The 22,089-nt window shown below is 42.4% G+C and overlaps 1 protein-coding gene across 4 annotated transcripts in view; it reads left to right on the top strand.

The window, feature by feature from the left end:
* Positions 1-22,089, top strand: part of PLXNB2 (plexin B2) — a 253,074-nt gene that overhangs the window by 193,099 nt on the left and 37,886 nt on the right. For all 4 annotated transcript variants that reach the window (XM_021384759.1, XM_021384760.1, XM_021384762.1 and 1 more), the window contains 5 exons: positions 3,064-3,156; positions 4,326-4,407; positions 8,656-8,828; positions 9,932-10,080; positions 13,581-13,689. In XM_021384759.1, the coding sequence (XP_021240434.1) occupies positions 3,064-3,156; positions 4,326-4,407; positions 8,656-8,828; positions 9,932-10,080; positions 13,581-13,689 (606 nt within the window). The remainder of the gene's footprint in view (positions 1-3,063; positions 3,157-4,325; positions 4,408-8,655; positions 8,829-9,931; positions 10,081-13,580; positions 13,690-22,089) is intronic.

Below are 22,089 nucleotides of genomic sequence, written 5' to 3'. Positions count from 1 at the left end.
CTGCTATTAGAGAAAAGAGAAAAAAAAGCCTCCTCCCTTTTTTCAGTGGTATCAATTACATTTAACAAAGCCAAACACATGCAGTGGATTTGAATGCTTTATCATAGTGTAGCAATATTTAAAAGTTTGCCTACAGAACAGACCAGCAGGCATTTATTTAACTGGGATCTGGAAAGGCTTGTGTGGAATTCAAGTCTCTGTAAGAAGTTAGATGAATGTATAGGCCCTAGTTTGGAGAGACCCTGGAGAAAAATGTGTGTCAAGTGATGTCAGAATAGTTTTTCTTAGGTGAGAGGCTAGTGAGAACATCTCTGTCATGGGAGTAGCCCCATGTATCCCAGTACAGAGGTGCATTTTTACAGCAGAATTGTAAGGCCTTCAGTGCCAGAACTTGAACAGGCACACGGAGTGCTTTACATCTGTATGCATGGAGTTCTAAGACCATGTGAAAATACACAAAAAAATGAAATAGTTGTAATCATGGAGACACTCATTCCTATATGGCCGTACTACCTGAAGCACTAAGTTTGATTACTGAAAGTTATATTGAGTAATGGCATAACCTACACTCAGCATAGGGTAACCTTCTCATGGAGAACAGGGTGGCTCAGGAGAAACCTATGGACAGATCTTTTACAGGGGCTGGCCCTCAGCTCAAGTGCAAAATAGAATGTGGCTTCTCACATAGAATAATTTTATCATAGGATGTCCTGGGCAGTACGGTGTGTTTGGAGGTGGCAGTCACACAGCCATGAACGCATTAAAGGACTTTATCAATTAGGACATTGATATATATCCATTTTTTGTATCTTATTTGCCTTCATTGTTGCTTAGAAAAAGGTGATCAGCAAAAATAAATGTTCTGTTGTTACTTTGAACTACTAGCTCTATTATGTTAGTTTAATCTGTGCTTTGTTTAAAAGAGCATGCACAGCCTACCTAATAATGAGTAAGTGCACTAGCCAGCATCATGCATCTAAGCATCTCTGTAAATGCAGATTGGCGGTTAAGGTCGGTGTAGAAGAATAAGTCCACAATTTTCGGATAATCCTCTTAACTTGTGAACACTTATATTACAATGAATAAATCTCCTTGTGAGAGCCTTTGCTGGAAGCAAATAGACTAAAAGATGAGAAGCTGTTGACTATTTTTCTGACCCTCCTTCCTCTAAAAGAATTTCAGTAGGAGGCAGAAGTAAATCCAAGCTGTCCTTTTCCTCCTGGAAATAACCACATTCAGAGCAAGCAGTTAGAAAGGCACTGAAGGAAAGTTTAACACTGATCAGTTGTATTGCATGGAACTTCTGAGACATTCTCCAGCTGAATCCTTGAAAGACTGGCATGGTAGAAGAGACAGATGTACTGACGCCAAGATAACCTTAATGGCCCTCCGAAAAATTTTAGTTATAAGTAACTTCCCATTTGGATTTGTCTTTGTCATGAGTCTCTGATGTATAAATCACTTCTTGGTGTTTGCTACATTATCTCTTCTATGCCCAGGCTGCTGAGTAGAGCTCTGGGCCTTCTGCTGTAGAGCCCAGCACTGCAGCCCCTGATTTCCATTCTCTCCAGGTGACAGCCATCACACGCACCAAGGTCCCCTCCTCTCCCAACACAGTCTGTTAAACACACGGGAAAGCTTCACACAGCAGCAGCAGAATTTGACCACTTTTTAAAATGCATGATTGAAATGTAAAACATGTAAAGTGAGACGTCGCTCTTCAAAAAAGAGATTTGTAAGGTGCTTTAACACTTGGAGGATGTGAAACAGAATGGGCTCTGAAAACTGCAGAAAAGGTCTTTATGAGCTCAGCAGCTTGTTTTCTGTATGCAGGTTCTGAGAAGGAAGAAGCAGAAGGTCTGTATCCCTCTGTACACAAACCTCTGAGAGTCTGGAGCCGGGCCCTTTGCCTAGCTGAGCACATGCTTCTCCTCAGCCCCAAACCTTGGTGGGCTCTTGTGTCCACTGCTCAACCTGTCACAGCACAGGGGCAATAAGAGGGGCTTCCACTGCTCTAGTTACATAAACCTGATCTGTGAGCTGCCAGTGATGCCAGCATTAAAGATGTATCTACTATCCTCATACACAAGGTTTTCATGACGGCAGTAGCAGAATCAGAGCAGGAAAGAGAGATCAAGTTACCGAGTATTTTTTCGAAGTACTCAGAGATTCAAGTGACTAAAAGTGGGACCTAAAAAGCACTGGAGATGAAGGTGGTCTTGTATTCCTGTGGTCTCCGCTTTCCTAAGTCTTCACCAGCAACACTGTCTAAAAACATCCTTGCCATTTGTTTCTTTCTCTGGTTCTTCTGGCAAAGCTACACAGGCAGCTATGCTGTGGGCCAGGATGGGAGGCTGACCCAGCACAGGAACAGTGCCATGGTTTGCTTTTCAGTTGGCACAGTCCCTTGTTTGAGAACAGCAGTGCTGAGAGTTGTGCCAGTGCTACTCAGGTGCTGCAGCCTAGGGGCAGGAATTAATGGCTTTTTTGAGATACAAGGTGAAAAGAGAAGAAGAAAGCTTGTAGCAGGCAGGAATACCCTTAAACTGGTGCAACCATCAAAGGCTGTCTCGTGAAAACACAGCTGGAGTCTTGGTGAAGCAGAAAAGACAAAGCCAGCAAGATCCGTAGGACGTTCGTTCCCATTTCCCTCGTAATTCTTGCCTTCCTGCTCTGCCTGTAATCCCACAGAGAAAACCTTAAAGGGCAGAACTCAAGCAGCTCCACTAATGACACATCTGATGTGTGAAGCCATCCAGCTTTCACATGTCTTGGCTTTTCCTTCACACTCTCTGAAACCGAGTGCTAGATATGTTGTTGCTTTATTTGAACCTCCCCGTGCTTGCACCTTAAGGGAATGCTGGAGGGGTGCAGCAAGGCAGCAGATTGCACTGGCTGTGGCTGGACTTTTCACTAGCTTTGTTTTCAGGTGACGACTTTAACTGATTAGCTTTCTCCATTTGATCTTATTACTTCTAATGCTGGACAGTATATTGCCTGGTGGTATGTTATTGCACTTGGTGATGCTGTAAAAATTGAAAGCTGAACTTCTCTCTTCCACAGAATGAAAAATTTGTAGTTGGGAACAGCCAATTTGAATTTGAAGCCCTTGTTGATGCAGCAGATGAAGGAAAATTTTCCTTCACGAGTAAAGAGGTAAATGCAAAAATATGGTTTGCCTACCAAATATATGCTGTTTTTCATAGTCCTGTTTCAGCATACGTGTGTGTCTCAAAGTATGTTGTAGTGGTTTCCCTCAGAGAAGAAAGTCATCTCTGGTAGACACTCTCCTTTGGTAGTAGCAGTCAAAAGTAGGAGCTTTGCCTCAGAGTTCCCGGGGTCTCTCTTTAAAGTCCCAGATCATTTTGCTGCAGTTCTGAATCGATGGGTTCATTCTACCATCCCTGGAGGAATCTGGGGCCATTACTCTTTTATTCTCCACTTTTAATGCAATCTGGTGAAATCATTGAGATAAAAGATGAGAATTTCAGAGCTCTCCCTCTCCACACACCAATTAATTATCTTTCCCATAGCACAGTTTATACATCTGTAAAAGTGGGAATAGTACAGTATGCCGTTGTTTGGCTTACTTACTGTCCATGCAGCTTTCACTCTGGTTTATTTTACAGAGAAAGAAAATAGTATTCAAAAGAAGTCTGCTGAGTTCAGAGCTAAACTCACAAATGTGATGCTGACTTTAACCTTATCAGCTTGCTAAGAGAGTGGTTTTGAGAACTAATTAACATTTATGCAGCATTTGAGTCAAGCACAAGTAATTTCCTTTATGAAGTCATTATATTTTCTTTGCTGTTTTTCTTTCCCACCTGTTGTTATTGCTGCTGTCTTTCAGCCTCAGCAGAAGCCCGTGTCTTGGAGCATGTAAACCGTGTGCCTTGGCTATAATGAGGGGGCTGTGCTGCAAAAGATGCAAGAGGTTTCCTCTCCGTGTGGTGCAAGCCTGCCGTGGCCACAGAAATAATGGGACCAGATGGTGTGGGAAGGGAGAACTCAGCAGGGTCCACAGCTATATTTACTGACACCAAACAGTACCCTAGCTGCTTGGATACTTATAACCAAACGTAAATTAAATTAATGAAAAGTAGGCATCCAGATATTGCTCTCCCTTGGTACTTGAAAATTCTGATTGTGAAGGATTAGGTTCATTAAAACATTTTTTCTATAAATATATTGGGCCAAGGTGAAAAAAAAAGACCATATGGTTTTGGATAGCTTCTAAAACCTTCCCAGCACTGATTATTAAGCATCACAGAAGGTATTAAATTTGCCTTGCAAAATTAATATCTCCATAATATCATCTTTTTCAGTTCTCCTATAGTGCAAATGAAACCCTAAAACTTAACTTATCCATAAGAACAGAGAAGGTTAAGATTGACAGCAAACTGATGGGTAAGTACAAAATATAGGGTTAAGGGGCGGTTGATTACAGTGAACAGGAATCTATTTCTAGTTTTTGATTTGTGACAAGAATGTTACCTTTCCAGGTTTTATTGGTTTTGGTGAAATAATCAAATCTGACAGATCAAAAGTTATTAATATGAAACTCATGGATTAAATATCAGCGTTTTATGTATTAAAGGCCGCTTTAGAGATGTTGCCAGTATTCTCAAGTGAGCAAAACTTCACACTTCAAGCATACTTTAGTGGTTTGTTTCTTAAATGGCTATTTTCCTCCCCTAGTCTCCAAAAGCTGCAATGAGCTTGCTCCCTCCCTGTTCACAGAAGGGTGATTTTCCTTACTGCCACTCGTCTGGACTTCACCTGAAGTCTGCACTTGCAGCTGTCTCAGCTCCTGAGCAGCAGACTCAGCAGCCTTTGTGTCTGCTGGCAGCCAGCAAGACGCATAAACACTCCGTGTGCTTCCATCTCATTACTTTATTCATTTATTTCTATGGCAACAAAAAAGAATATTTAGTGTATAGCACAAATAAAGACTTGGTCTCTGATATAAATTGCTTATTACTTTATTTTTACTTCTTTCAACCTACGGCAGTTATGTCTGTGGGTTTAGTCTGGAGCTGAGGTGAGAATGCTCCTTTAAAATCAGTGGAGCAGCATCTGCGAACTGGGACCTGCCTGGCATGTCTTTGGACCAATGTTTTAAGGCATGATCCTGGAAAAACAGCGAGGCAACACTTTTACTACTTGTTTGAGGAGTCAACATTGGGAAAACTAATACTACCCCCAAGTTATTTTCCCTACAGATTAAATCTGAAGACCATATTTTTCCATCTGAACAATACTTAAATTGATCCCCTGTCACACTGGCAGCACAGAAGTATGTTTTCAGATTTTCCCTATGGCTTTGTGTGCAGTGATGAAAGCACTTAAAAGAGGACGTGGCATGCACATTATGGGGAGGTCATACTGCAGTCTTGGAGTGTCTTCATTTCCATTCTAAAGCCCGTGGTGTTTAAAATTGCAGAATTTTGACCGAATGTTCCCAACATCTTTTTCCCAGTGTGGGAAAAAAAAGAAAAACAAAACCATAGAATAAAGGTAGTAGCTAAATTATTAAAGAAAGGTTATCGTTCAAATCAAAATATAGAATCCTTACAAGAGAGGAATTGAAAAATTATCAACAAATGTCTTATCTCTTTTTATTATGAAAGATTTTTATATCCAAATTCTCTCTTGCTTTGAAATTTCCTTGCCGGATGATCCAGAGCATAGTATTTTTTATGCATCTTGAAAAGAATTGACTTTGGATATATGATTGCTGCTGAGAAGCACCTTTGAACCTGCCAGTCAAAGAACCTTCCTTTGTATGACACTTAGCGAATACTAAGTTACGACAGCGCTTTTACATCTTGTGCCATCAGGGGTGCTGAACAGTACGAAATCCAATATAGCTCTTTTATCCTTTGTCCTTTTTATCAATGATTTCACAGCTGGTATCTCAAGGTGATGGATAAGAGTCTGAATCTAATGAGTGGCTTGCTGCTGGTACATTTAATGAGCTGATCAGTGAACAAGGGGAGTGTTTAATGCTTTAAGGCCATAGCTTTCTTGGATGCGTTTATACAACGGGATGTGAGGGATGTCAAGACGTTGCAGCGCTAATGTTATTTACAGGGAGATGGGACAAAAATCTCTCTCCAGCCAAAGAAGCTCAACAAAGTGATGCTGTAGGCGTACTGCCCTGTTCTGCCAGGTGGCCATGAGGTGGTGTGGGTGGGTAATGCGGGGTTTAGGGAAGAAGGGAAGATTTTGTTTGACAATATGATCTGCTCAGGTTCCTATGCAGTAGCAGCCTTTCTGAGGGCTGCATTAAGGAAGCAAGGTGGCGTCTCACCACGAGGAAACTCTTCCTTGCTACTGACAGTGCTGTTTCTTCTGTCAGTAGCACATAGTCAACATCGTAGAGCTGTCAGTCTGGTGCTTTTCCCCATCACTACCTTCGCATCCAACATACAGAGTGAAGAGTTAACACTAATCATTGAAAATTCTTGCCTGGCTTGTATTTGTTAACTCAATGATTCCACACTGATACACTCAACATATGAAGTAAATGTGCTGCTTCTACTTTGCACTCATCCCTTCCTTGTAAATTCAGGAGAGGAGCTGAATCAAAAGCATGCTTTTTCCCATCAGTTCATTGTTACTAATGTCAAAGACTTTGCATACACCTCCAAGGATGTCTTGTCTGAGTGCATCCTGGCAGAGCTGCTTGATATTAGCTTGAATATGCTGATTAGATGTAAGAAGGGCTAAAAGCAGCCTTCACTGTTGCATTAACTCTTCACTGTAATGGAAAGAATAAGAATGTGCTATTCTAATAAAAACTATAGCTGTGAGACTGAAGGCTGTTTTTTTTTTAAATATGCAGCATTTAAAGAAAAACTGCCCTTATAAGGTTGTATGCTCTCATATAAATGGTAGAGAGACTGCAGTGATATTTTAGATATCTGTAATAATTGTTCAGACCTAGCAGGGGGAATAAGGACACTGCTGAAAAATAATGGGAAACCAGCGTTCTCATTTTACTTTTTCATTTCAGTAGGAATCTGACATGGCAGCCTCTTGGAATTAGATGTTAAAAGCTGCTGCTACTTCTGCTGTTATCTAGGAGGTTATCACGTGCATTGAAACGTTAGTGACTGGAGGGTGGTTTTGCTGGTGTCCTTTCTGGAGTCCTGCACCTCTGAGTATAGAAGCCTTCTTTAAATGGACATTTCAGAGGGCTTTTACCACATGCAGTCTCCAAGGGATTATCCCAGTCTCTCTTGCCGACTGGTCTCCTCTGTGTATGTCAGTTTGCTTACTGCATCTTTAAGGGTGTACCTCCTTGGGGAAAAAAGCAATGTCACTAAGGGTACAATTTCTTGAGACTTAATGAGCTTAAACAGCTAATGGCCATTGGAAAGGGGAGATGTTGATTCTCTGTCATGTACTCCCAACTCCCATCTGTGCTCACATTTAACACTTGAAAGAGCACAGGAGGAAACCTGGATAGTTTTCTGCTCCTCTGCTAGGTTAAGCTGATTTACAAAAAAACTCAACAGGTGCCAGAGCCTCGGTGACAGAGGGTGAGGCTGCATGGCCAGAAAAATAGGGCAGCCAAAGGGTAGGGATAAGCAGGGATGGGATAAGCAGGGATGAAGGGAAAGCATAAAAGGAAGGATCAAGAAGCTCTCCTCTTTGTGATAACCAGCTCACCTGCCCAGGGAAGCACAGCACTCATGCTCTGAATAATCTGTGCCACATGCATGCTTTCCCCAGAGAACTGTGTGGCATCTCTTCAGTCTGTTTCTTCTGGGCTAGCTCTCAAGTGCATCTCCCAATGTTTTTTTTGCAAAGCCAGGCTTTCCTTATGGTGCTGAACCACCAGCTATGTCTCAAATCTTTGCATCCATTTGGAAAAACTGATTTTGTTCAGTTACTGTGCATTGTACTAGAGATTGATGGGTGCCAAAATAAGCTTAGTGTCTGGGACATCTGGTGCTTGGTTCACCAGTTCATGACTGTTGGACTTGGTCTCCTGGTTCAGAAGAACTGGGATTAAACTCCACTGCAGAAGGAGTAAGGCATGTGTCAGAGTAGCAGCTCCAGGCAGAGAGGCAAAAGCAAGACAATGGAGAAGAAGGGAGGTATAACTTGGACAAAGGATAACGTTTCATTAAGTGTTGACCTTATAATTTCATTCAGGTTTTCATGATGATTTTGGAAAGGCCCAGATGTCCTGGAAAAAGCTAACACAGGCTCTTCTTATAAATAAACAACTGTCAGGGTCCTATGCCAGCTGTATCTGTCCCAGAGACACCATGGGAGTTTGTGGCCTTCAATCTCTGGCTGCTGGTGCTCCAGCAGGACCTGCTTTTGGAACTGGTCTTTGAGCTGCCTTATAGCCAGGTTCACTGAAGATGCTCAAAGAAAAGACTTTGTGCTTAAGTGTTTTGACAAAGCCTGAGTGACAAAACTGTGTCTGAGTTCTTCTTGATCGTATATTTGTACTCTGCACGTAGTAGTTGTGAGGGTTTTCTGTCCAATAATAAATACAGTTTTCTTCCACCGGCATTCAGAGGTTAAGTGCACAGTGCACACCTTGTTCACAGGACTGAGCTGAGCAATGGGGGGCTTTGTACATAGGATTTATTTTAGGGAAATGTCTAAGTGCATTTACCATCCCTATTTCAGTGACCCTGTACAATTGCTCCTATGGACGAAGTGATTGCAGTTTGTGTCTTGCGGCCCATGAAGACTACAAGTGTGTCTGGTGTGAAGAGGATGGCAAGCCAAGCAAGTGTGTGTATGAGAAGCTGTGTCGTGCTCCTCCCACCAACACGTGTCCTTATCCAGAAATCACTCGCGTAAGATTGCTTTTTTTCTCCTTACCAGTGCATTGTTTTTCATCAGAAAGTATCCAAGCAAACTCATACTGAAACCTGATGCAACCTGAGGCTGTAGAAGTTGAATGTGAGAAGTCGGAGAGGGCAAATGTGCAGCCCTTAGTGAGCTGTGGGTCTGTGGTGGGAGCATTACCCAGGGTGAAGGAAAAGCTTTGTTCCACCTGGTGAACCAGCAGCCAAAGCAAGAAGCAATAAACTCTCCCTTACTTCCAGCAGTTGCTTTTTCAGCTACAAGCCAAATACTGTTTTTTCTGGGCATTGTTGCCTAGAAAACATTCTAGGTACTTCAGCTGAGCACATCTAAATTACCATGACAGTGGCATCAGTACATTGAAATCCACACACACCATTTGATAAGAACATATCCTAGCCACCACAAAATGCTGTAGTGATATGGCAGATGCTGAGTTATAATGGGGATATTTGATTCAGTTTAAATCTGAAACCTATGCCTTGCCCTGGCAGAGGCGTGATGAATCTCCCAAGGCTATGCAGCTGGGGCTGCAGTGTGGGTACAGCCAGAATAGTGGCACAATGCATGAAACTGGCTGTGATGCTGTATTTGAGAAGAAATGGCAAGCAAACATTTGAACTCTGCCAAGGAAGGCAGGTATCCTAAAGTCTTGACAGAAAGCATGGAGAAGGATACTTGTATAATACTAGTGTCCTGATTAAGACGATGCGAGTAGGAAGGAAAAGAAAGTGAAGAAAGATAAAAGTGATACTGTTTATACAGGTTAAATGCTAAATACTAATAATGTTGGGATATATTAGTTTTTTGAAAGCTTTTGCTAGGTTCAGGTTTAAACAAAATATCTGGAAACTGCTACAGACACTGCCGAGTCCTTTTTCAGCTACTTTATTTACGCACTGAGTGCAAAGGGATGGCCGTGGACCAAGGATCCAGTCTTAGTAATATGAAATATTGGAGAATGGAGCAGGTGTTTCTGGAGCTGGACTCGGCAGCAGTCAGCAGCAGCCGGGTGCCTGTGCTCAGACTTGCTTATGGCGTACATGGTCACTGAAATATTTATTTATTTATTTACTTTCCCTCATGTAAACAGATTGAGCCAAAAACTGGACCGCTGGATGGTGGAATTCTTTTGACCATAATGGGATCTAATTTGGGAATAAAAGCAGAAGATGTAAAAAATATAACAGTGGCAGACAAGGAATGTATTTTCAAGGAGGAATTCTACTCTGTTTCCACAAGGTAATCGCTGTATATTTTGCTCAACATTTTAGATAAAAAAATTAAAAATGAACTTCTATGCATCTTCACAAGAAGAAGACGTTACTGTGATTATTAGAAATTACTGATAAAAGGAAGAACTAGTGCAGTATAAGCAGAGTGTTTAATACTGACATGTCAAAGTTTTTATTTAAAATTGTTACAGGTTCCAGCACAGCAACAAATTTACGATAGCGTGTTCCCCTCCTGCTTCTGATTCATTGCCTTTTTTGTATTTGTTTGGAAAGCTTTCATAAACTATTACTGCAGATGTCTCAAAACTATTTATGAGCATTTAAATTAAAGGCATGATAGGTGTGCATCTAGTCATTAAAATTGTTGGGAAGTCTCAACCACAGAGCAACCAATGGGAAAGTGTCAGCAAAGCAAAAGGAAGCTTAATTCTTTTTATAACAGTCCAGCCACAGAGGTTCTCTCCTGGAGGCAGGGAGGGAGCCTTGAGGTTTGGGTTAACTTTAGATGACTCAATTTCATCACAGAGCCATCAAGTCTATGGATATTGATTTGCCTAAGCAGGCTGGTAGATGCTTTGTAGATTACTTCTCACACTCTTAAGCAGTGCCAAAAAGTAAAAACAAGGTGACTGAATTCTTCTAGGTGTCTAGATGCTTACTATAGATTATAGCAAGAATCTTATTTCAAGAGGGAAATACTCTTTTGATAGTAGCTGATTGGAAGCATAGCATAAAGGTTCAGGAATAATATGTAGGTTGTTCCAAAAGTAATACCTCCTATTTATTTCCATGGAAACTACAACAGATACAGAGAACACAATAACACTGTTTGATAGAGATAATTCTCAGCTACAAAATGCTCTTTTTCAACACGGTCACCACCACTAGCTGTGCATTTTCACCAGCAGCGAACAAAAGCCTGCATGCTGCACTCGTTAAAATCTGCACCAGCGGATGTAACCCACCGTCACTGTTGCCACTGCTGAAATGCACCACCCACCACCTCACTGTGCTCACACCCACTGTTTGGTCTCCAAAAACATTCATCAAGTGACAATGAGTGTCAGTGGGTGCCATTTTTTCTACATGGAGGAATTCAGTGACGCACCTTCGCTTCATACGCACGTCCATGTCAGACACCATTTTGTCAGTCAGCCCCTCTGCTGCCATCTGTCACAGGGCACCAACATGCATTGGAATATTGGCAGGAAGGTTCAGCCTCTACTGCCATAGCACCAACATCCACCTCTGACGTTCTGAGCCAACATAATAAAACAAGAGACATTACTTTTGGAGTAGTCCTCATATTATTAGTAATGACATATTTTAAGTAGTGTGATTTTTCTTTCATTCACTTTCAATATTTGAAACTGCATTTGAAACCTTGGCTTTCGCTCTCCTTGATTACTTTGAAGTGTGGTATAATCAGTTTTTGATATTTCTGTGGCATGAGATTTTAAAGATGCCTAAGAGATTTTAATATTATTTTTTTTTAGCTTTTGCTTTAGTCAGTTTGTGGATCAGGCATTTAGCAGCTTCCCAGGCCCCAAGGACCTAAGAATATCTATAAAGCTCTGTGTCTCCTACTGCTTCCCAAATCCGTTACCATCACTCCCATTTACGCATGCATCACTATCCACAAAATTCTTAAAACTCCCTTTCAGCCATCTTTCCCCATTCCCTATTTCCAGTGTTTGCAAAAGCTGCATTGAATCCCAATGTAGCCTTACAAGAATTTCCACAGCCTCTTGGCTTTCTCTAAAGCTTTTTGGTATTTTTAAATATGTGGAAAGGAGCCAAAACTGAGATGACTGGTTCCTTGTATCGTAGCAACATTACTGGTTTCCTAAGCTCTGCCAGTGTGGTAATGGGCGAGAACAAATGCAACTCGCATAATGTAATTTACCAACAAATTAGGAGGTTTTGAAGGATGTTCTCCATTAGGGAAGCCTTGAAAAAGAAGCTATTCAAAATGTTTAAATGGATATCTATAATTTTGCATCTTTATCTTCTTCCATTCTTTTGTTTAATTATTACTTTATTTAATCTTAATTAAAAAAAGAAAGAAAAAAGAAAAAAAAAAAAGAAGCACCGAGTCTTGCTTCCCCATCCTTCCTGCAGCAAAAAGCTATTCATTTTTAGGAGCTGGTTCCTCCCATGGGTAGGAGGGCAGCGAGCTTTAAGGCACTGGACGCTGCTCGCTGGCTCTGCTGTGATATTTTTTTGTCGGCCTGGAGAAGTCTGTCCTCCTCCTTTGTAGTTTTCATTTGTAACGGGGGGATGGAGGCCGTGCTCATTTAAAATCCCTGCTCATCCTGCTGCCGGCTCCCCCTTGCACCCCCGTGCCCCCGCACCCGACTGCTTTCCTTAGCTTGACATATGGTAGACATTCTTCCAAAGGCACTGTTTCCTGTTTCTGCCTGACACAGAGATACAACTTCCAAGAATACAGTAGAGATGATGAGGAACAGACTCAGGCGGCCATACGCATGCCAGGACATGCAAGAATTTAGAGAATTTTGTCCATTTGCCAGTACCCAGGCAGAAAATTCTGGAGCGATCTGCAAGGAGACTCGACAATCCTTTTATTATAAGTCCTAATTTAAGTACACTGTACTCAGTAATTTGGGGGTTGGGTTGTGTTTTTTTTCTGTTTGTTTTTTTTTAAGCAGTTGTGCGCTGCTTACAGAGGAGTAATAATCCAAGTAGAGAAAGAATGAAGGAAATGAACAGTGATTCCTAGGGTGTGTCCCGTGTGAAACTGCCCGCGCAGGCTGCAAACACTGTGTGCATCCTTATCTAACTGAATTATCAGCTCACCACTAAGCGTTCGTCCCACTTTTTGAGTGTGTCGAATCCTTGTTGCATTTTCATGCTTTTCTTCTGCATGTCACCTGTTGGAAACAGAAATCTAAACATTGCAGCTCACCCTCAGCAGCAGTGAGGGTTAACACAGAATGTTTTATCCTCCGCTGTTCCTTGACCTCTGATTTTGCGTGGGTTATCTGAGGATTTATTTTCAGAGAACAGTAATTCTCAAGGGATTTTGATCATAGGTGTGAAAATGCAGTAGCTTAAAGCTGAGAGATAGCAGGATTCACAACAAAAGCATTAGCAGCTCCAATACAGAAACTTATAAGGTAGCTGATTCTTGCATCAAGGTCTATGTGGGGTGTCACTGGGTTTTTTAACACCACCAGATAAAGGGAAAACTTTGTTTAGGCCCAGGCAGTTTTGTCCCTGACTTGTGGACTGAATTTCAGTCTTCTACTAGGAAGTCAGCTCAGTAGTTGCTATGTGCTCAAGTTTCAGTTTTACTCCATATAGATATGATTAAAATATTCCTGGGTGGTTGTGGTGGGAATCTGAGCCAGAGCTCAAGTACCTCGTGTAGGATAAAGCCAAGTTTGTGTTTTTGCTGGCGGCACGTGTGCTAACTATTGTACCTTGCATTGTATTGCAGCTGTTACTGCTAACAGATAAACTTAGATTACTATTTCTCTCTAGGATTGTGTGTCAAGTTGGAGAAATGAAGGTACCTAAACAAGGTCAAATTGAAGTTAACATCAATGGAAAATTAGGTAAATCACCAAGTGACGTGCAGTTTACATACCAGGTAAGTGCATTTTTTTGCATTGACCTGTTTTACACTTTGTGCATTGCTTAAATTTGAAGTTTACCTGTTAAGCACTTGTGTTTGCTTTACAAACTTTGCTTAATCAACAGCACTATAGCTCAAGCATGTTAGAAAGCACTAAACTCAAGCATTTGTTTATACAGAAGGTATATCGAAAGCTATTCTTATCAATAGATCAGAGTCTCAAAATAGAGTGATGTTTGCAATATCAAGTTGAAAAGATTTAGTAGAAAAGAAATTGCAGTCGACTTATTCCGCAGTGACATGATATTTCCTGAGTGTCACTACTGAATAAAAACAAGTCAGCACTGTAAAAAATTAGGTTCTTCAGGCACACAGTTAGTGGACTATTTAATCACTGTGTTTAGGCTACCAGTGTTCTTAATTGCAGGAATTAATGCGCAGCAGCTGAAGAATGAGTGCATTAATTTTTTTTAATAATTTATTTCATTCAAAAATATGGCATGCAGAGACACAGACAGCATGATTTGAGTCAGATTACATATGTGCTTTGTTGTCAGTGTCACTGTGAAGGAGAATTTAATTTGTGTCTTTAATTGCTTTACCCTAAACGTGGCCATGGGTTATTGCTGTTCTAGCCTGTGGATTTAGCTGTAAGTAGCTTTGTCTGTATCTATGAGGTCTTCCAAATTTATAAGAGCCTGTGATAGCTGAGAGGTTTAAATAATCTCTGTTCTCATCTTGATGTTTAAAATTATGTCTATAATATCTGTAAATCTATAAAATATAAAGGATGTGTTACAGCTTTATCATGTCCCGTATTTTAACTTCTGTCTCATTAATTCTTTATACTTTGTGAGAAGGAAAGGAAGGGAGTCAGCAGTAAGAGGTGGAATAAGTCAGGAATAACATTCAGCTGAGAAGAGGATATTCTGGTTTTCACAAAAGAGGCTAGAAGTGGTTTTTTTTTTCCCCAGTATTTGGGGGAAAATATCTCCTCTCCCTTGTGGTATCTCTGCAAAAGCACACATTTTGCTTGAAAATGATCTTCTACTGTCACAACCCTCCTCTGTTCCTTTGTGGAAATGTAGGTTATAATTAAGTCTTCCTTTGTCAATCATCTCATTTATCTTAATGAGAGCAGAAATGTGCAGAAACGTCATGTCCCATGTTTGTGCCCTTGCTATCTCTAGGACAGAGGCTATGGCATTATGTTGTGTATGTGTTATCCTGATTCTCCTATGCTTCCCTGCATGTAAAGATTATTTCATGGTTTGCATGAAAACCACGCGTAGAAGTTACAAAATGAATTGAAATGTAATGTGAAACCTTCATGTAGGCTTAGAAAACCTCTCTGGAAACTTGTTCTGGTGGGATTCCCTGCTCAACGCAGCTGTGAGATGAGACAAGAGCAGCAGCCGCTGCCTTCTGCTGTTTGAAGGAAAGGCTCCCGAATGCCTGTCATGCCTCAGGACAAGCTGCCAAGCACAGCTATCATCCAGGTGGATGTTTTCCTAAAAGTCCAAGACTTCCTCTGTGCCAGCCTCTGTATAGATTGAGGTTTCTGAAATATCAGATACCTAAACTAACTGCTGCTAAAAAAAAACATCTTTATTTACCACAAAAATCTTTCCGTGGGGGCTTTCTTTACAGAATGCAAAGCAATGGTGAGGAATACAAAATCATCAAGCACAGCAGTTCATGCCTTGAAACTAGTGAAATTGGTTCCTTGTTTCATTTTTCTTTTTGTTCCATGAGAAAATGAAGCCAGCTGTGGCAGTATTAAAATCAGTGCAGGGCTGTCACACTCATGCACACCTCTGCAAGTGTGACATGAGAGCTTCTGGCATCAGAACAGATGGTCAGAACAGCCAGCCTAGGCAGCTGCTGTTTTAAAAGTTGCGTCTTGTTTCTCTGTTGTTTTCAGGCAGTTCCTTGGTGGCTTGTTTCAGGAGATGTACGAAATCTGTGCTTTATAAAAAAGCTCTGCTATTTGATATAGAGAAAAGAAAGAAAATACTTTTCAAGAACCTTTCTAAAATAAGTCTCCCATTATGTATTTTCCCCTTTCTTTGGTACTTTATCTGCTGCCCTGCTGCTGGTAAATACCAGTGGTTCTGCTGTGTGCTTTGATCACCCTCAGCACAATAGCTTCAGCTTTAGCTGCATCCACTTGAAATCCGGTGTGTGTACACGCAGAAGTGTACAAGCAACTCAGTGAGACAAGGAGCTGCTCAGCCTGGTGTCTCTGCAGAGCAGAAGTGTCACCATACTGCCCACAGTCTGGAGTTCATGCATCTGGCAGGTGGCTGCCAGCAAGAGCACATAATCAGTTATCAGGTACTACTCCATCTGGCTGCGATCAGTGCCCAGTCAGAATGAGTGTTTTCGAAGCTGGATTGACAAGCATCAGCAGTCAGCACAACCTGGGGCTTACACTTGTGTTTCTGCTCCATTCTGCCAGCACAGTGCTGAGCCAAGCTGCAGGTGAGACTTCCACTAGTTGGGTCAACAATCCAGTCAGAAAGGAAGCCAAGGTTTCAATTTAAAATCATCTCTGAACTAAAATGCCTGCCTTGTTCCTTGAAAGTCTGTGCCGTATAGTAAAGATCTCATCTATATTTGCTGCATAGCGGAGAAAGAAAGTTTTACATCCCCCAACCCATCACAATTTCTTCTATCCTGAGTGTTGTTCAAGCACAGACATTCCAGTGAAATTAAATTCTGGTAACTTCATCCTCCTCCACTGACCTTTTTATTGTTTGTTTCACTATAAGCAGAATCAAGCAATAACCATTCTCCTTTTTATTGAAATAGAAATGAAATGATGCTAAATTTTAATATCCAGCTATGCTGTGCCTCTGACAACTTGGCTGGTCTCTATGCAGGAGGAGCCGTGCCATGGCTAAAGGCCAGTCTTGCTTTTTGTTTGTTCATCTGATTGGTTTGTTGATGGCAGTGAGAAACAGAACTGAAGGCAGAAGTTAAGCTTTTCCCAGCTAAATGACCCAGACTAGTGATACCATGCAAGCGTGCTTCCTTCTCTGAATACCTCATCCTCAAACTCAAGCCACCAGAATGAGAGCTTGCAGCTGGCTCCAGGTTCTTCAGTGCCTGTTTGCAAGAGCAGCTCTGAGAGCTTTAGTCTGAGTAGATTAAAAAGATTACATGGTTTCAGAAAGCTCAAATAAATGTAAGAAAGAGGGACAAATTAGAGTCTGATCTGAAAACAAACATGAAGATGACTGCTCTCTATACTGGGAGTTTGAATATGAATCTGAATGGAACGGTGGATTTAACAAGGTACTTTTTTCCACCTTAATATTCTTGCAAATCAGTTTTTTCCTCTTATCTTCATCCATCCTCTGGTTTCCTTCCTGATATTAGAAGCAGTCACTGGGGGATCTCTCACTGCCACAGTGCCATCAGTGCCACAGGGCTCCAGTGGAGGCTCAGCTCCCTCCTTGATTCTTCTCCACAAGTCTTCACCATGGCACTTCTGTTTTGCACTGTAGTTTGGGGGAGGAGGGCACTTTACATGGCTCGTTGCCATTATGATTGATGCTAATAAACCACACACCCACAACATTCTGGAACTGCTGCCAGAGGACACTGCCTATGCGTTATCCTTCTGGATAATAACGAAAGTTCTGGAGCACATCTGGTTTGTGTGTCAGCCTGCACAGGGGCCAGGAGAACTGGCTAGCTCGGAGGTTTGAGGAAGCTGCCCTTCCTCATGTGGATATTGTTAGACCTAATTCTCTATCATCTGTAAATATATATCCCTCCATTCAGTGCTTGTAGGTTCTGCTTGAAAGCTGCCAGTGAACACTGGTGCACGATGTGCAGGCGTTCCAGTCACGCGTGCTTTTGTTTCTCCATCAGAGCTGCCAGAAAGGCTCTGTGGTCTGTTCAGAAAACCATGTGGTCTCAGCCTCAGGACAAAAAGATGCTGCCCACAGTCCAAACTGTCCGTTGTTTCAGATATCAGCCCTGTGCGTAAGCCTCCCACCCACAGCAGTCGGTGTGTGTCACTTGGCGTGCGCTCTGCCTGCACGCCTGGAAGCATTTGGGCAAGCTGCAGGTTCGCACAAAGTGGCACCAGGAGAGCAGGGCTCGGCCCACCAGCCTGCGTTGGTGTAACCCAGGAGCAAGGCCTGGCTGTGCTGTCCCTGCGGGCCCGCGAGGCAGGCCTGCTCAGGGAGCGGCTGCCAGTGTGCGCAATGGAAATTGTCCGCCCGCTGTCCTGTGAGTGGGTGGCGTGTCTGAGGAAACAGGTCCCCTGCGTCTGAGGGAGGAGGGGGGAAGGTGCAGCTCACGCACCCTGTTCAGAAGCTTAATTCTTCTCCTATGGTTACCTTTGGAGTCCATGAAATGACACTTTGACCTCTATGAAGGTGGTGAGGACCTTCAGCACTTCATGGACTATGCCTTTAATGCGTTTAATTTTTGTGCATGAGGATTGGCAGAACAATTCAGCTCTGAGTGGGGCTGGGGGATAATTTTGGTAACAAATGAGTTGTTTTACACACCTGCTTCAACAGCCAGAGCCAACTGCAGCTGGGATCAGGATGAGGAAAGGGAAATGATACTTGTTGGAGACAGGACAGATGACATAAATGCAGAGCAATAATGCACTCTGTACACTGGTGAAAGCGTTGCCCACATGTATGTGTGCACCCTCCTCAGGCCTCCGGCACGGCACCCCGTGCCTCCCCATGTGTGGAAGCACAGGGGCACACCATGCTCGTGGGTGCGCAGTCCCACTAAAGGCAAAGCCCCGGCCAGGAGCTGGCAGGAGAGAGCTGAGGCGATTCTGCCATTTGCTGCCCGCCCTGCCCACTTGAGACATCCATCTGTTGCTGGCTTCCCCTCACGCTGCAGCTGGCAACTCCCATAGCATCATGGGGATATATTCTACTACCGGCCTCTTCATGCTCCCCCCTTGTCTCTGCTTGTGGTCTGGAACAGTTGCTTTTTCTCCAACATCCCCCCTTGAAGCACAGACATTATGCAAGGTCTCTTTACATCTCCATTGGTCTCCCATCCTCTGCTGCTTTCCAACTGTTTTGAATTTCTGGCCTGCCCTGTGTTTCACCAGTAGCCTCATTGGTGGCTGGTTGTCCCTCCCATTCTCTGTATTAGTGAAGGACGAAAGGTGACCACTTTTATCTCAGTGGTAGAGCTCTTGGGCTAGAAATTTCCTATCATAGCTCAGTAACACAGCAGTTAGTATCCTTATTTACAGAGTCATGCCGCAGAATATAAGAAGTTCAGGATGTGCTTTGTGATAGACTAATAGAAAAGCAGAGAAATTGGATAAGAAGATCTGCAGAACCTAAGTGCTGCCCCATAGGACTGCAGTTCTCTTCTTCTTGGATGCTGCATGAGGGACCAGAAGTGAGTTGGCTGGGCACAACTGTATAAACCAAGAGAGCTGCAAAGCACATAAACATAATGAGTAAAAAAGAACATTAGTTGGAGTGGCAGATCAGATGCCAACTGCCAGTCAGGCGAGTGAAAAAAAGGAAGCTGGGGGAAGGGTTCTGTGTTGCACCTGTGTGTCTTTAATGGAAAAGTTGCAAAGAAGCTGGATAGCAGGAAAAAAAAAAAACGAGAAAAAAAGTAACCCCGCTGTTAGCCAGATAAAAGCCTTGCTTCGATTAGACACCAGCAGACCACAGACATCTAAAATGCTATGAGCACTTTCAGCCTGTAAAAAGTATCTTTTAATAGCATTGTAATCAGAAACCTAAAGAAATAACATATCACCTTCCTGTGCAAAAAGAGAGACTGCAAGCAATAAAATATTAAAGATGAAAACATTCATTCTAGGTTAATAAAAAGGATGAAAAATACAAGAGCTCAGACACGAGTGCTCAGAAGGGCTGCAGTAGCTATATCAGGAGCAGCAGTCATGTACGTTGCTAATAAGTAAGTTTGCTGCTAAATGTGATTATAAGTGGAACAGACATGGAGATAATTTACCCTCCAGCACGCAGAAAGCATGAAACTACGACAAATAATATATGAGCATTTCTGTGAACAAATTTGCAAGTATGAGGCAGAGAATGCAAGTAGAAAGCAAGGAAAGGTTTCTGGCTGCACCAAAGAAAACAGGACTCTGGAAAGCGGCCTGAATGTGAAGTCATATGCATGCTTGGGCCAGCGCAAGCATTTCTGCCAGGACTTTATTTTCCCCTCATACCTGTGTGCTGACGAAGCACAGTGTATCTCAGATGACAGATTATTACAAGAATATGACATTACCATGAGGCACAACCCAAAAATACAGTTTGTGAAGCTCAGATCAGTCCATGATGCAGGGACAAGGCAGGGTACACAGGAATGTGGGTGCAAGTTGCAAGTAATTCATTGGTGTTACAAAGAGAATACATGCTTTGTTACCAAAGAACATCACACTGTTAAAATGTTATATACCATAAGCAACGTGCAAGGATTCTGCTTAGAAATTGTCATCACCTCACTGCTTCAAATTGGAGCAGATAACAACTGCTTTCAGGTAAGTTATATCAACAGAATCAGCACTGACTACAGTCATAAAGGCAGAACAGGTAACCTATTCACAGCATTATTATTATCCTTCCACCAAAGCTACCTAGTGGTTATCAAAGCCCTGGAAACCTGCTCATCAGCTCAGAGTACTCACCCAACGGTCTAGTACAGCATGGGAGAGGTGGGTCACAGGTGCACTTTGAGACCTCTCACTCAACATTATTATCTCTGCCAAGGATTTAAGGAAAGTTGGTATGTAAGAGATATAAATGCTCAAATTTCCCAGAGCTGGCAAGCTAAAATCTGCTCTGACCTACAAGCAAGAAATCCTGTTGAGATCAAATTGTTTCTTCAGGATAAATCATTCTACACCTGTTGGGAGCAAGCTACACCTGTTGAGAAGAGATCCTTCCTCAAATAGCACAGCTGAGGACACGCATATCAAAACTGCAAATCCCCATCCTACAAGCACAGGATCTGATCATGAAAGGGTAGGGTGGTGAGAAGTTCTTCTGCTGAGAGATGACCTACATGCCTTGACAGGCCACTGAGCAACTGGCAGACATCAGAGCAGGCTTTTGAAAACCAGGCAGTCAGAAAGCCCAGGCATGAGGGAACCTGTTACTGCAGAACAGATTTGTGCTTGCACAGACGCAGTGTACCTGGAAGACATGAACAGTATTTGTCCAGTGACCAAATGCATCCAATGCCTGGACCACTGCAACTTGAAAGAGTATCTGCCTATTTCAAGCAAAATAAGAAAGGGACTGCAATGTACGTGAACTATGATTTTCTACACTTGAAGGAATTATAAAACAAGGGTTAAATTAGTAGTGGTAGGGTTGTTTAAATGTTACTGTGTCCATGAGAAATGAAGCATTGCCAAACTCTCACAAGAGCTGATGTTTTCCAGAAGAATTATTATAAGGCTGCTATAAATTCCATATAGGACACATAATCAAATGTTCTGCTTAACATCATAATTGCAGCAAGCACTGTGGTGCAATGTTGCAGAAAGTGTGACGTCCCCCAGGCACGTTCTGACTGAGCAAACAGATATGGAGATGCGGAGGAATGAAAATGGAAGCGGAGTATCTGTTACGAGTGCAGGAGTGCTTTTGATTCAGGAACTGAAATGAGGAAAGGGAAGAAACGAGGAGAAAGGAAATCCTTGAGGGGATTTTGAAAAGGTGGTATCACTGATCTCACAACTCTTGGGGTCCTGAGCTTATCAATGCAGTTCATAGTGGCTGAATTTTTAGCACTGCCCAGGATTTAGCCCAGATGAAGGAGGCTTGCATCTTGGTAAAAGCAGCAACTTTGCATCGTTCAAATCAGGTTTGCAGCGAAGGATTTACCACTTTCCCTTCATTTGCTTCTGCAAGGAGAAAGAATCTCATGGTGGGCTGTGGTCAGCAGTGTAGAGGTGTGGGTGGGTTTCTTGCAGCTTCACTAGAACTAGTACAGTAAGATTCAGCTTAGCGGCTTGCGAGGGTCTGAACCTCTCCACCTCCAAGTGAGCACAGTGTTACCCATGGAAAGGGGCTGCCTTCTCCTGAGGTAACACAACTCTTCTCAAAGGCTTGTACCATTGCTGAAAGGCCTTTTTTAAATTACCATGGTATTCAGAAAAATATCTTCTGCAACTGTCTACCTAGCTGCATTTCTGAAAAATGCTTCCTGGCTAAGCATTTAGGTGAGCCACACTTCTTCTTTGTCAGTACTCTAAGACCACCAGATGGGCTGCTGCAGCTTTGTGCTTTGAACCATCTGTGAAGATTTTAGAAGAGCACTAAAGCTTGCTCGTAGTGCATTGGTTTTGCAATAAAATGGTTATTAAAGTGGTTAAAATTCTCAATAATTTATTTAAGCTACTAATTTTTCTGGAAGGTCCTGAGGGGA

This window comes from Numida meleagris, chromosome 1 (assembly GCF_002078875.1).
Source record: "Numida meleagris isolate 19003 breed g44 Domestic line chromosome 1, NumMel1.0, whole genome shotgun sequence".
Taxonomy (NCBI): domain Eukaryota; kingdom Metazoa; phylum Chordata; class Aves; order Galliformes; family Numididae; genus Numida; species Numida meleagris.
This window is presented reverse-complemented; position numbering and strand designations above follow the sequence as displayed.